At 38.9% G+C, this 14946-nt stretch overlaps 1 protein-coding gene across 1 annotated transcript; it reads right to left on the bottom strand.

Annotated features, from left to right (window-relative positions):
* Positions 1-334: 334 nt before the first annotated feature.
* LOC138360895 (uncharacterized) lies at positions 335-3868 on the bottom strand. The gene has a single exon (XM_069320403.1). It carries the CDS (start codon positions 3866-3868, stop codon positions 335-337), a length of 3534 nt encoding a protein of 1177 aa, XP_069176504.1.
* Positions 3869-14946: the final 11078 nt, after the last annotated feature.

A 14946-nucleotide genomic window follows, 5' to 3' on the forward strand; every position in this document is an offset into this window, starting at 1 on the left:
ACGTCATCAATAACAGGGACACTAAAACACCACACTTACAGGCTCAGACACAAACGCCCGACATATCCACTCCATAGACGGCGTTGTAGTCTGAGCACCACCTCACCAGAGGTCAGCGGCGGCGGCGTTGAGCGCTGAACGGGGCTGGAAACTGGCCCTCGTAGCTAGTACACGTCGTCGGTTTGGAGGCGGTTTCGGGAGCTGACCCACAGATGGCGCGGCCGTCACTGTTTAGAGATTGGACGCTGGATCAGGGTCCGTAACACCTCCCCACCAAAAGAATTTGGTTTGGGTTCCTATAAAAAGAGAAGACAAACCAAATTAGTACGTGGATCTAGATACGAGATAATGCGTCAGCTACCACGTTGTCCACCCCTTTTATGTGTTCAATCTGGAGGGGATATTGCTGCAAATGTAGACTCCATCTGGTGAGCCTGAGGTTCTTTTGCTTAAATTGAGCCAGGAACTTCAGAGGGTTATGGTCGGTCCGTACTAATATAGGATGGCCATTGCTTGTTAAATATACCTCGAAGTGCTGGACGGAATTAATTAAGGCCAACGTTTCCTTTTCTATGACCGAGTAATTAAGCTGGCTGGGGGTGAACTTCTTAGAATGATAGGCCACCGGGTGTTCCACCCCCTTCTCGTCCGTCTGGGATAAAACGGAGCCCAGGCCATAGTCAGAGGCGTCGACCGTCAGGATGAATCTATCCTCAAAACTCGGGGACCTGAGGATTGGAGCAGAGATCAGAATTGCTTTGAGACTCTCGAATGCCTCCTGGCAATTCTCATTCCATATTAACTTTACCCCTTTCTTCAATAGATTGGTCAGGGGGACGGCGATGGAGGAAAAATTAGGGACAAACTTACGATAAAACCCAGCCATACCAAGGAAACGCAAGATGTCCTTCCTGGTAGCTGGCGTAGGATACTGGACTATTGCCTCGATCTTGCTGGCCTTCGGCGCAATCCATCCTCCTCCAACTTTATGACCTAGGAAGACGACAGAGGTTCTGGCAAACTCCGATTTATGCAGATTGACCACCAATCCTGACTGGAGCATGGCCTTGAAGAAATCCTCTATGTGACGCAGATGATCCTGCCAATCTACATCATATATTAATACATCATCGATGTAGACTAAGGTGTTTTCCACGTCACGCAACACAGTACCCATCAGTCTCTGGAAAGTGGAGGCTGCGTTTTTCATCCCGAATGGCATCACCTGACATTCAAACAGCCCATCGGGAGTTACAAATGCTGATATGGGTTTGGCCTTTTCCGTGAGGGGAACTTGCCAATAGCCTTTGAACAGATCAAATTTCGTCAGGTACCGGGCTCTACCTATGGCATCCAGACATTCCTCTACTCTGGGGAGAGGGTAAGTATCTGCTACTGTGACCTTATTCACCTGGCGATAATCAATACAAAGACGGTATTTCTTACCAGGTTTGGGCACTAGTAGTATTGGGGATGACCATGGGCTCGAGCTCGGGGCTATTAGATGGTGTTTCAGCATATAATCTACCTCCTCTTTCACTACTCGTTTCTTCAGTGGGTTGAGACGGTACGGATGTTGCTTTATAGGTCGGACTCCTTCCTCCAGCTCGACATCATGCCTCAAGACAGATGTTAACCCTGGAACATCGTTGAAGATAGGCTTGTATTGCCGGATCATCTGCAGCAATGATGATTGATGTCCTTCGGCCACGTGTGTCAACTTTGCCTGCAAGTTTAACAGAATGTCTGAGTTAGTCAACACCTCCTCTTCCTCCTCAATGTCGTCATTAGTGGTCACTAAGGTTACGGGGAGTGTATCCCGCCCCTCGTATTTCTTGATCATATTAACATGAACCAGAGTTTCTTTCTTACGGCGGTCTGGAGTACTAAGAAGGTAATTGAGGTTAGTAACCTTCTTTACAACCGGGTAGGGACCTACGAATCTGGCGCTCAAGCTCCCAGTTATTGTAGGAGTACATACTAAAACCAGATCTCCTACTTTGAACTCCCTCTGCTTGGTTCTCCTATCATACCTGCTCTTGATAGTTCTTTGTGTACTTTCTAAGGTCCTTGTAGCCATCTCCCAGGCTGAGAACAGCCGTCCTTTATTGGTAGACAACCAGTCCACAATATCCTCGTTGGTTTCTGCGTCCAGCCAATGGTCTCGTGCCACCTCTAAGGGACCTCTTACTGAGTGACCAAAGATCATCTCGAATGGGGAGATTCCTAGGGATTCATTGGGCACTGATCTTACCGCAAATAGGAGGTAGGGCAGTTCTTCAACCCACTTATTCTGCCTGTCGTAGCAAAACTTCCGAAGCATACCCTTCAACGTCTGGTGAAAACGTTCCAAAGCTCCTTGAGACTCGGGATGGTAGGCACTAGAGGTAACCTGTCGAATTCCCAGGTCGGCGATCTGTTGGCGAAACAAATGGGACATGAAATTAGACCCCTGGTCCGTCTGAATGGTCTTGGGAAGACCGTATCGCGAGATGAACCAGAGCAGTTGTTTCACCAAAACCTTAGCTGTGATGGTTTTAAGGGGGATCGCTTCTGGGTACCTACTAACCCGATCTAGTATTGTTAGCAAATACTTCACCCCTGAGGTAGCCGGTGGAAGAGGGCCTACTATATCCAAGATGAGGTGTTCGAAGGGCTCACCTATTGATGGAATGGGGTATAAAGGGGCTTTGGGGACAGGCTGGTTTGCTTTTCCGGCCACTTGGCAGGCATGGCAGGTCTTGCAGAAATGACGTACGTCCTCCTTCATATGCGGCCAGTAGAAACCTTTGGCTAGGCGGTGGAAAGTCTTAGAGATCCCACCATGTCCAGCAAATCTATTAGCATGGGCTGTTTCTAACAGCTTAGATCTGAACACGGCTGGGACGACTATCTGATCACCTACCGCCCTTGACTGGGGGTATTTCGGAGGATGCCGGCGACACAGTACACCACTTGACCACACATATAGATCCCCTCCTTTCGTAGGAGAGTCTACGGTGTCGGCCAACTTCCGTACCTGAGGGTCCTTCTTCTGTTCCTCTATCAGCTGGGCTCGAGTCCAGCGTTCGGGAACCGGCATCTGGACTGGTGGGACTGGTGTATGGCTACTTGTAACCTGCGGGATAGGAGGAGAGTTAAACAAAGTGTTTAGATCTAGTGGTGCATGGAGGTGCGCCTGAGACCTGGTTTGCACTGCTGCGATGGGACTGGTCTCTTCACGTCCTGGAATATCCACTACCAGGGGACAGTTGGGTAACAATCCTAGGGCTAAGTCATTGGCTAATATTACGTCAATTCCCTCTATGGGAAGACTATCCACCACGGCCAACCGACACTCACCTTTGAAGTGCTGAGAGTCTAGATGTACTTGTACCAATGGGGCAACGCACAAGGTTGAAGGGAATCCACCCAGGATTACCTTCTGCATCTCATCCGCCGATATACCTTCGGGTAATGATGTTTCCAGAATTAGAGACTGGGCCGCTCCACTGTCTCTAAGTATTACCACAGGCGTACTTGCAAGGCCACTGGCTACATATCCTTGGGAGGTATATGGGGCGAACAATCCTTTCCTCTTCTCTTGGGTGGATGTCGGTGGTACTATACTGTTCATCAGCATGACTTTCCTACGGGGATTATTACCTGAACTGCTACGACACTTCGCAGCAATATGTCCTCTCTTACCGCAGGTCCAACACAATACATCTCTCTTCGGACTAAACCTCCGGGGACTATCCGAGGTTGACTTGGCGGCACTACGAGGGGCAGTTCTATCTTCCGGTTTATGTTTGGCTGGATATCTTGAATAGGTCTTCGGGACGTACCTAGCAGATGGCCTATGAGTCAGGATGTATTCCTCAGCCATTGTGGCTGCTGCACTCAAGGTCTCTACCTGCTGTTCCTCTAGGTACGTCTTCAAGTCTCCAGTCAAACAATCCTTGAAGTCCTCCAGCAGAATCAGCTGCTCGAGGTCTTCCTTGGTCTCCACCTTCCGAGAGGTACACCATTCCTGGAAAAGTCGCTCCTTGATCGTGGCGAATTCGGTAAAAGTGTGCTCTGAGGTCTTCTTCAGGTTTCTGAACTTTTGCCTATAAGCCTCAGGTACCAATTGGTAAGCCATGAGCACAACTTTCTTCACCTTGTCATAATCGCTGGAGTCGTCAAGGGATAACGTAGAGTAGGCAATTTGGGCCTTCCCAGTCAAGACTGACTGTATCATGATGGCCCAATTCTCCCTTGGCCACTCCAAAGAGGCAGCGACTTTCTCGAAGGCTGCAAAGAATTTTGACACCTCCTTCTCATGGAATTTGGGGACCATTTTGATGTTGCGTACCGGATCGAAGCTACTGGTGTCCGTTGTTTGCCTCCGACCACCGCCTAATCGCAATACTTCTAGTTCATGTTGTCTCTCTCTTTCCTCCCTTTCTCGCTCTCGTTCTTCGCTCTCTCGTCTCTCTTCCCTTTCTCGTTCTTCTCTCTCTCGTTTCTCTTCTCTTTCTCGTTCTTCTCTCTCTCGTTCTCGTTCTTCTCTCTCTCGTTTCTCTTCTCTTTCTCGTTCTTCTCTCTCTCTTCTCTCTTCTCTTTCTCGTTCTTCTCTTTCTCTTTCTCGTTTCTCTTCTCTCTCTCTCTCTGCTTTCCTTTCTTCTAATTCTAAACGTCTCATCTCTAATTCTTTATCTTGTCTCTCTCGTTCCATTTCTAATTTCTTCCATTCTATTTCACGATTGATCTCTAGGGCACGCATCTTGACTGTTAGGAAGCTGATATTAAGCTCGCCTGCATCACTGTCAACGTCGCTGCCCTTATCTTCCTTTTCCGTGGAAGCTATGTCTGCACTTTCCTTTGTACTAGGAGTCTCGCCTTCCTGTTTCTCTTCTGCCTTCAGGTGCCGGTGTACCTTGGACAAGATCTCCACACGGGAATCACTGGCACGGATCTTGATCTCCAGGTAGGCGCTCACTAGTACAAGCTCTGGTTTACTCAGATATTTTAATCTGGCAAGACAATCTTCTCTGTTCAGAAAAGCCTGAACCTCGTCCAGATCATCGATGGTAGCTTTGTCTGCCATTGTCACAGATGGAACACTTAACGAGCACTTAACACACCGTTTACACGTTGGCACTTAACGCACCGAGCACTGTTCTACGTCAATATTGCACTTTATCGCACCAAACACTGCACTTGCCAATATTGCACGTAATCACTTCGGGCACCGCACTACCCAATATTGCACTGAGTCCAAGCGAACACTTCGCTCTACAATATTGCACTGAGTCCAAGCGAACACTTCGCTCTACAATATTACACTAAATCACTGAGCACCGCACTAGTCAATATTGCACTTAATCGCTTAATCACAGCGAGCACCGCACTGCACAATATCGCGCTTAGTCACTCTGAGCACCGCACAGGACGTATAACGTCACAATCGTCACACAGGGGGAATTATATACAGGGATTACGCCACTTCACCACCCCTGTCAAACATACTTAACAAGGGGACGGATCCCGCTGGGGATGCCAATTATGTTACGGCCCTCTCGGGACGCAACGGGGTTCTTACTCTGATGTAGTTAGAGGAAGATATATATATCCGGCCCGAAGCCAGTAGAGGCTATCAAGGGATGTGATCCGTGACGCAAGTAACTTAAAGGGAGTAGGGAAAGAAAGGTAAGAACTTAATATAATATAATATAACCATCACCGTTTAAATATATAAAAGTAAAACGTACACAAGGGGGAGGGGTATTAACACTTAACAAGGGGATTATGCACAATCTAGTCTTCTGCTGAAGACTCTTGATCAAGAAGCTAGGTGCTGAGTCCGCGGTGCTTTCTTCGTGGCCTCAAGACGTGTCCTCTGAGAACGCCGAGTCTACCCTGGCCACAGGTCAGCCACAACACAGGTCCACTGGGGGCATCGTCGTGGAGGCCGTCAACCACACGTCCAGCAGGTCTGCTGGCAGGTACTGAGCCACCAAGGCTGGTACGGCCACTCCACGAACGATAAAAGGGGTACGCCCTAGACAGGAGTCTCGTGTGATATCACCAATCACCCTCCTGTCCTCAATACCCCAGTGGATTATCGTCTCCAACCGTCGGTCCCGGGTAAATCCTTTAACTGCCACTCCAATGGCAGGCTAACACACCACAGTGTTCTTCCGGGGGGACGACGTCACAAAAGCTGCAGCAAACTTCACTGTATGGAGACTGGCTGCCTCGGGTAGACTGACTTCACCTTCAACACAGTGGTCCCAGGTCGGCTCTGTAAGCAGACACGTCATCAATAACAGGGACACTAAAACACCACACTTACAGGCTCAGACACAAACGCCCGACATATCCACTCCATAGACGGCGTTGTAGTCTGAGCACCACCTCACCAGAGGTCAGCGGCGGCGGCGTTGAGCGCTGAACGGGGCTGGAAACTGGCCCTCGTAGCTAGTACACGTCGTCGGTTTGGAGGCGGTTTCGGGAGCTGACCCACAGATGGCGCGGCCGTCACTGTTTAGAGATTGGACGCTGGATCAGGGTCCGTAACATCCACCCTTATTACATCTCCAATTGAATTAATAGACAGACTAGGAAAAGAAATTATTTATTATGCTGACAAATGTTTTTTGGACATACCCCAAGTTAAGATTTACAGTTTGTGTATGGGTTCCAATTGTGTGCAACTTAAGTATGATATTCGTCTAACTGCAAATGCGGTATCCCCTAGCTGGATATATGATCCAATGGAGCATGAGGATGAGGAATATGGTCATTTGGAATCTGAATTTCGCAATGCCCATATTATACTTCTTTGTAATCTAAGTGAATCAATACTAAATTCTATTTTGACAGGTTCTCTTACATTGAAAGATGTTAGAAAAACATTGCTTATATATAAGTTTGATGAGACTTTGTTGGATTTTGATGTTAGCCACATGGATGAAATAATTAAGGAACATCCCATTTCATATAATCGAATTCCATATACCTATTTGGATTACTCATTCAATGGAACATCAATAAAAGAGGTTTGGGGAATACAAAACTCCCCTGAAAATATTTCTAAAGACCACCACCATAGAGAGTCATTGGTTTTGGATAAATACAAAACTATTGTCAGTTTGTTTAATAAACACGAAAACCGAGAGGGCACTTTGACAGTTATTACTGGTTTAATGGCCTCAGGAAAATCGTCTCGACTTTTGCAACTTACTGAAACACATTGCAGAGAAAATAAAAATAAAACCATTTTGATTTTGCCTAGATGTGTACAATTAAAACAAATAAAATGTCGATCAATAATTCCGACTGAAATCCAAATCCGGAGTGAAACTTACTTAGATTATAAAGACTATATTCTTCACTTTGATACTATTTTTATCGACGATGCTCATTTGTTTTATCCAGAAAATTTAACTGAATTTGTTCATGTATGTCAAGGTTGTGGAATCGATGTGATAATTGCAGGACTGAGTGTATCATCATTTAGAAATGATACATTTAAAGGTTTTGTTTTTTTAATGTCTCAGGCTAATAAAATAGAATTACAAACAACATCCTGCACTCTATGTAATTATCGTACAGCCAAGATATCATTTCGGTTTAATTGGCGTAAACCAAGTAATTTTGTGGGTGATCATCGTAAGTATTTAAGTGTGTGTTCTCCTTGTATGATTGAATTAGCACCATACTTTCTATGTCTTGGAAAAAGTAATTTTGACCAAAGTGATTTGGATAAAATGTGTGGTACTATTTTATAATTATTTATATATATTTCTAATATATATACAGTTTGAAAATTGTTATTATCAAATGACACATCCCAACATTAAAGAATTTATTAACCGGGTTAAAACAGATGGACATATATATATATATAAAAACAAAATAATTAAAATTAAGCATAAAAATGAACTCACTGTAGATCTTAAATATGATAAAGAAAATGGAATTTTTCTGGATGATGACGGTATAGTCTATTTCCCAGAAGTAAACAATGAAAATATTAATTCACAAATAATTAGAGTAAAAAGTAATCAGGTTCCATTATTTAGCCACCGTCCACAATTTATTTCACAAAAGAGAAAGAATGAAGATAATACTGAAATTCCTCCGAAAAGGCAGGAATCTTTATAATAAAGCTGATTATAACTGAAATAGTTTATCCGGATTCCATCTTTCGATATTAAATTTATCACACTCCAAATTTTGAAAAAAATAAAGTCCATTTTCCCCTTCAACTATTTTTGTTGATATTGTAAACAACATTTGGTTGTACATGTCGCTAATATATTGACCTCTAAATTTTACAATAAACATTATATGGCATAAACTATTGTAAATGTTTTTGTTGAGGGACAGAATAGGACTATTTATCAGAATGTTAATTTTATCTTGACTCTTACAAATATACTTAAATGTTTGTATATTTTTGTTTTGAAACATTTTAAAAAAATTCACATCATCTCTAGTTACTACTTTTAAAGATATAACACTAAAAATGTTATAAATATTGTAAAAATAATACATAGAAATACAATAAAGACTTAAAACATAAATGAAATATTTTAAAATAACGTTATTAATATTACTACTATTATCAACCAACATTTTCATTACATTTACAAAATATAATTTAATTATATTATCCTCTTCAAACATGAGGTAGCTATTTACAATCTTATTAAATCTCTTACTACTGAAGTTATTGATTTCTAAAAGATTATTAACATCAACATCATTTAGACTGATACTACTACTGATGCTACTACTGATGCTACTATCACTATTATTAGATTCTTCCTGGTTTATAGGTCGAAATACTTCATTAACATATATAGAAAGGGGAGGTGGCGTTGTTGGCTGTTTGTCATCTGATTGTCTTTCCATTTCTTCAATGTACTTTATTAATTCGTAGTCACAGGGGTATGTTTCCTGGCACGTGAGTCGATCTATAGTCACAGGGATATATTTATATTCCCTGGCCTGTGGGTATAGTAGTCACAGGGGAATTTTGGGGATTCCCTGGCGACGCAGTTATCGTAGTCAAGAGGGGTAGTGGGGTTGGGTGTTGGACCATGCACAGCGTGTGGCTCTAAGGAGATCAATGTGTTAAAGGTCAAATCAAGTCGAGAGAGAGAGAGAGAGAGAGAGATTAAGTATTAACCACATACGTAATATATAATATACCTGGATGAGCAATAGGTTGCCGGGGGTCAATTAAATCATGATAATCAGGTGGAACCACATTAGGTATAACCTCACCTGGGTTCCTAAATTGTCCACGTGTATCTAGTCGAACTATATGACCTGGTTGAGTGAGCATAGTTAAACCAAAATACCACCCCTCAGTTACTCCCAAGGGATTAAGGGTAGTAAGTTCATGCCAAATACTCTCTGAGTAATAGCTGAATACAATTGGATGGCCCCAAATAGCATTAGATAGTCGACGATCGTCAGTCGTCTCATAAAAATGCTTGTCTTCATATCCAGGACTAACCGCTAATCGATAGATATATAGGGGATAAGTTTCTTGCCGGCGCCTATAATGATTAATCAATTTTGTCTTATGAACCACAGGCCAGTCATCTCCTCGTTCATCATGTCTCAAACGCCATAGTTTTTGGTGTGGATCAGCTTTAATGTGACGATTCATCCAATCACAGGCATTTACCTTTGCTATTGCCGGTTGATCTATAATAAATTCAACATCACTTTTTAATGTTGATTTGGCTTTAGACATCAGGGGTTGGAAAAGGGGTTCGAGTTCATAGTAAGTGTGCATTTGTAAAGGTTTGCCACCATTCTCTAGTGTATAGTAAGCCAAATCAACTCGATGAGGGTCCATTGTGTTATGACCAATTTTCACACAGGCATTACTAATCAAATTTTTTTCACGAAACAGGCCAACTAATGAAGGAATTAAAACCTCAACGTAACCACTGAAATAGTCACATGAGCAACCATATCCTTCTACATATTTATTAATTTCATTGTAATTATTTTCATTTAACGCGTCGTACACGCAAGGTGCCTTGGTATCAGATGGAACATTTGTTCTATATAAAGCGTTAGTAGTCGTGGTGGTGGTGGTTATGTCTAGAGAGGAAGAATTATTATTAAGGTGAACATGGATACAAGAAGGTTCCATTCCTTCTATATTCGGTACTGTTTCAGGAATAGAACATTCTACACATATGCCTTCTTTGACTGGATTAAATTTAGATATGTCTACAATATTCAGATCATGAATCCATCCAACTTTTTTGCATCCATTATCTATAGTAAGTTTGGACGTGGATTGATCACAATGTTTTCCACTAAATAATCCATGAGTTGTACATTCACACGTGAAATTGTAATCTTGCCATATTAATTTACCTAATGTGGTTGAACATACTGGAACTGTAGGTATTTTTAGGGGATTAGTAGGAGATATTTCAAACCAATATCCATCCTGCCAGGAGGCACTAGCTGGTAATATTTCATTACCTTCTTTAGAATATAAAGGATAAGGTAAAAATATACAACACTGATTTAGTTTCATACCTTCCCACACTTTACAGGCTTGATGATGATTGTCATCCTGATGATGTCCATATGTTGATAAAATTAATAATGGATTATTATCTAATGCATCATCATCGCTTTCAGCCTGATCAATATACCATTCTAATGACGATATATTTTTTTGTCTTGTTATACCATAGTGAAATAACTTTCTTTTTCTTTGTATCGCCTCACCTCCTATAATTATTGTACATATAAATAAGTAAATTATTATAAGAAAATAAATAATAGTAATCATTTTTATTTATTTCCTTTCATTGTCATATAATGTTCACGTGGTGAATCATAAATAGAATTCTCATTCATATATATAGTGGCTGAAGGCAGAGGATAAAAAGAAGGTGAAGAAGAAAAAGAAGAGGAAAAAGAAGAAGAAGGAGGGGGAGGAGGAGGATAGGGGGGAAGATTAGGGGGTAAAGGAGGATAGGGGGGAAGATTAGGGGGTAATGAAAAGGATGACATTATTAATGGGGTGGATTCTGGTTGTGTATTACTACTAGTTGTTAAAGTCATAGTGTTAACTGGAGTTGTAGTTGTAGTTGTAGTAGTAGTAGTAGTAGTAGTAGTAGTAGTAGTAGTAGTAGCAGCATTACAATAGTGTTTATAACAATAATGACATAAGCATATTGAAAAAATTATATATATAATTAATATGGATATAAGGCATATACATAAAATAATAAAATATTGATTTATTATTGACAAATAATACACATCGATTAAATGCATGTGTGTATTGGGATTATTATTGTTCTCAATTATTTTTTTCAGGAAATTAGTAGATTGATGTGTATTTATTAGTATCTTATTTAGATGTGAAAATACCGTATTATAATTATAAAATAATCTTAATCCATCAGATGATGTTTCTGAAAAATTTGAAAAGGCATAGCATGCTCTATTCAATTCTAATAAACTAACACCCGGATATAATATATGTTGTTGATATAAGCGATGACTAATATTACCACCACATAATATGTTTAATTTTAAGATATTATTAATAGAATAAATCCAAATTCCAGGTACAATAGGTATAAATATAGGATTGAATTTTTGTGTTAATTTATAATTACATAATTCTAAAATAGCCTCATCAGATTGATTAAAAGCAGCACTAATACAATTGTGAGATTTGTGTGAATTTAAATTAAAATATGAAAAACTAATGATGACTAAGGTACTATTAATAACATCAAAGTTTTCCTTTGACATTACCATATACCAATATTCACTTTCAATTTGTAATACCATTAAGTACTTGTTATCTTCAACTTCTAAAGATGCACTCCATTTTTCGTTAACATTTGTATAAACTGGTATTACTGAATACAAAAATCCATGATTAGGTGGATTATTGGTGGTAACTATGGGAAAATAAACTACTAATATAAACCTGTTATCAGTATAATATACTGACACCCGGCAGAGTTTATAATAAATTGACATTAAATCATCAATTGATGAATCATTAAAGATCAATTTTTTTCGATTTCGAATCTGAATTAAGTCCTTTTCAAATGGTAAACGATTGAAAATATATCTTGAGAGTATTCCTGTAGAATACATTAAATCTAATTCTACTTCTGTGTGTTCAATGTCTGATATAATTGTATTTATGGTACTATGTATAAAACTGATATATACACACAATTCTCTACGATTTAATTCTGTTTGGTTAATTGAATTTAACATTTCAATTGTTTCCTTGAAAAAAATAATTTGTTCAGAAATAATTTCTTTATGTGGATATTTCCATACAAAATGATCATTGGATATTATTGTATCAGAATTTTTTAAAAATTTATATTTTTTTATAAGTTCTTGTTGTCGATTAATAATTCGAATAAGTTTATAAATTCCATTAAATGTTTCAAAAGGACATTTTTGCTTACAACTATTCAAAAGAGTTAAAAATTGATTGAAAATGTTTTCATAAATTGTAAAGTTGAAACTATAGAACAATCTTTCCTGTGAATCTACTAACAGTGTTTTATACTGGCGGGCAAAAACAACACCAGGTTTGATAATAACTTCAAGTTCATTACTATCCACACTCCCTGATGCTATTAAAATTATTATGAATGTTAACATTTTTTTAAACATAATTTTAAGTTTTTTTTTACATAAAAAAATGGATACGAATTTTAACTGGCATAAAAAACCATCAAATGTTTTTGTAGCCTCTCCACCTAGTTCACAAATCGTATTTCAGTATAAAGACGAAGATGATGTCCATAAAAAAACATGTACACTTTCAATTAAAGAAATACTCAACACTCCTGGAGGGGATGTAATTATAACTTGGGCCAATCGTAAATACATTAGTGACCTATTCAAACTAAAATTAAATTCATTAACTTCTTTGGAATCAACTTTTACGGAGCACAAACAAAAGGAAGAAGATACACGTATTGTGGGATGTCTTCCAGTGGTTCTTCTAGATATATCTACAACAGAAAATAATCTTATTCTAGATCCCCGTAGATTAACTAATTGGTTTATTCAAATCATAAGTCGAGTGATCCCCATTGAAACTATCCTTCCACCAGAATTGGTCAGGGAAGTTAACATGACGTTTTATATACGTGATACTAACATTTTTCTTCCTAGACATGGTGTGATGACTAACATTCCAGATCTTATATTTTCCGCTCTCAATACACTGGAAACTGAAAATATATGGGAATTAGGCGATAATGGAGAAAAATTAAGCCATGAATTGCTATCAATATCATGTATATTTAAACTCTTGATTCCCAAATTACAAAGTATATTTATTTCTTCACACAGAAAAAGAAATATTTCTGGTAAGATAAAAAGTGGAAAATTCAAAATGTCTCCTGAATTCCAAAAAATACTTCATGAAAATAATTTATTAAATAAAATTGAAAAGTGGTCAGAAAATTCTCTTAAATTTATATCTGACAAACTTCGTGAATATTCCGTATTTTTTCTAAATAAACTGGGCGATGTAAATGATACAAATATATGGGCAGTTAAAGAATTTATAAATGTTGCTCAAAAATCTGAAACCATCCCAATCTATTTTAATGAAAATATTACTTTCCGCATTATGATTCATGCCATTGGTGAAATATTTCATTCTCTCTTTACAGATATATTGCCAAACGAGTCAATGGAATCAGCAATTCATGGCGCACTATATCACATGATTTATCTCCATGATTTAAAACTATTGGATACTTTTAAAAAATATTTATATATTCCTATTTTATATCGCCTAATATATTCTTGCTATAAAATTAATTCACCATTCATAAAACCATCACTTGCATATTTATCTGAGAACCATAGTGATATATATCACAGTCTATTAGAATATCAAAATAAAAATCCTTTATGGCAAGGAAATGAGAACACTGACCTGATCGCGTGGATGGAGATCAACTGTGAATCAAGTGTGGATCGGCTCTGTCTCATTGCCTCACAGAGCGAGAAATATCTGAATGATGAAAAGTTTATGGATGCTTTATATTGGACAGTTTATGACATACGAGGACAAGCTTTAGACTATTATATAATTTTCCTCCTAATTGTATATAAAAATAGCTTATCCCTTAAAAATATAAAGTTAGGCAATACCATGAGCAAAGAAAATAAAACACTAAACTGTAAAAATCTAGTATCTCCTTTTTTCCGTATATTTGTATGTTTTTATGATTATATACAAAATATTCCACCTCATCTCATTACGGTGGATATATTAAATAGTTCCGAATTTGGAGAATTACCACAGTACCGTCACATTATCATTACAGCATTAAGCGACTTTTTTAAGGGAAACGAAGATATATTTTCGTCACTATTAAAAGATTAAAACCCAAATTTTAAAAATAATTCACAAGCACAAAAATATTGGGATGACATTAACAACCCATACCCACAGTTTCACTGTAAAAAAAACAAACACTCTGGTATAATATATAAAAAAAAAAAATCTGTTATGGTAAGGAAATGAGAACACTGACCTGGTCGCGTGTGGAGAGCAACTGTGAAGAATGTGTGGAGGGGCTCTGTCTTGTATATAGCCTGACAGGAAACTGTTATCATCTCATTGAATCCCGTTTTCTATTTGAGTCCTCCTCTCTCTCTCTCTCTCTCTCTCTCTCTCTCTCTCTCTCTCTCTCATTCACTCTCTCTTTCGATTAAATGAAAACGGGATTTACATAATAGATATTTTGCATGTATATGGATTAAAGTTTAACTTGTTTAAATTGTTATAAAAAACTTGTTCTCCGTTAACTTCATTACTTTCATTTTGAGACTCCTTCCAATGATCTGGTGGTATATATGCCAGATAATATTGAACTTCATACATATGAGTATCAGTTTTTATAATATCATTAAATTTTTGTA

Source organism: Procambarus clarkii, unplaced genomic scaffold (assembly GCF_040958095.1).
Source record: "Procambarus clarkii isolate CNS0578487 unplaced genomic scaffold, FALCON_Pclarkii_2.0 HiC_scaffold_128, whole genome shotgun sequence".
In the NCBI taxonomy this organism is placed as follows: domain Eukaryota; kingdom Metazoa; phylum Arthropoda; class Malacostraca; order Decapoda; family Cambaridae; genus Procambarus; species Procambarus clarkii.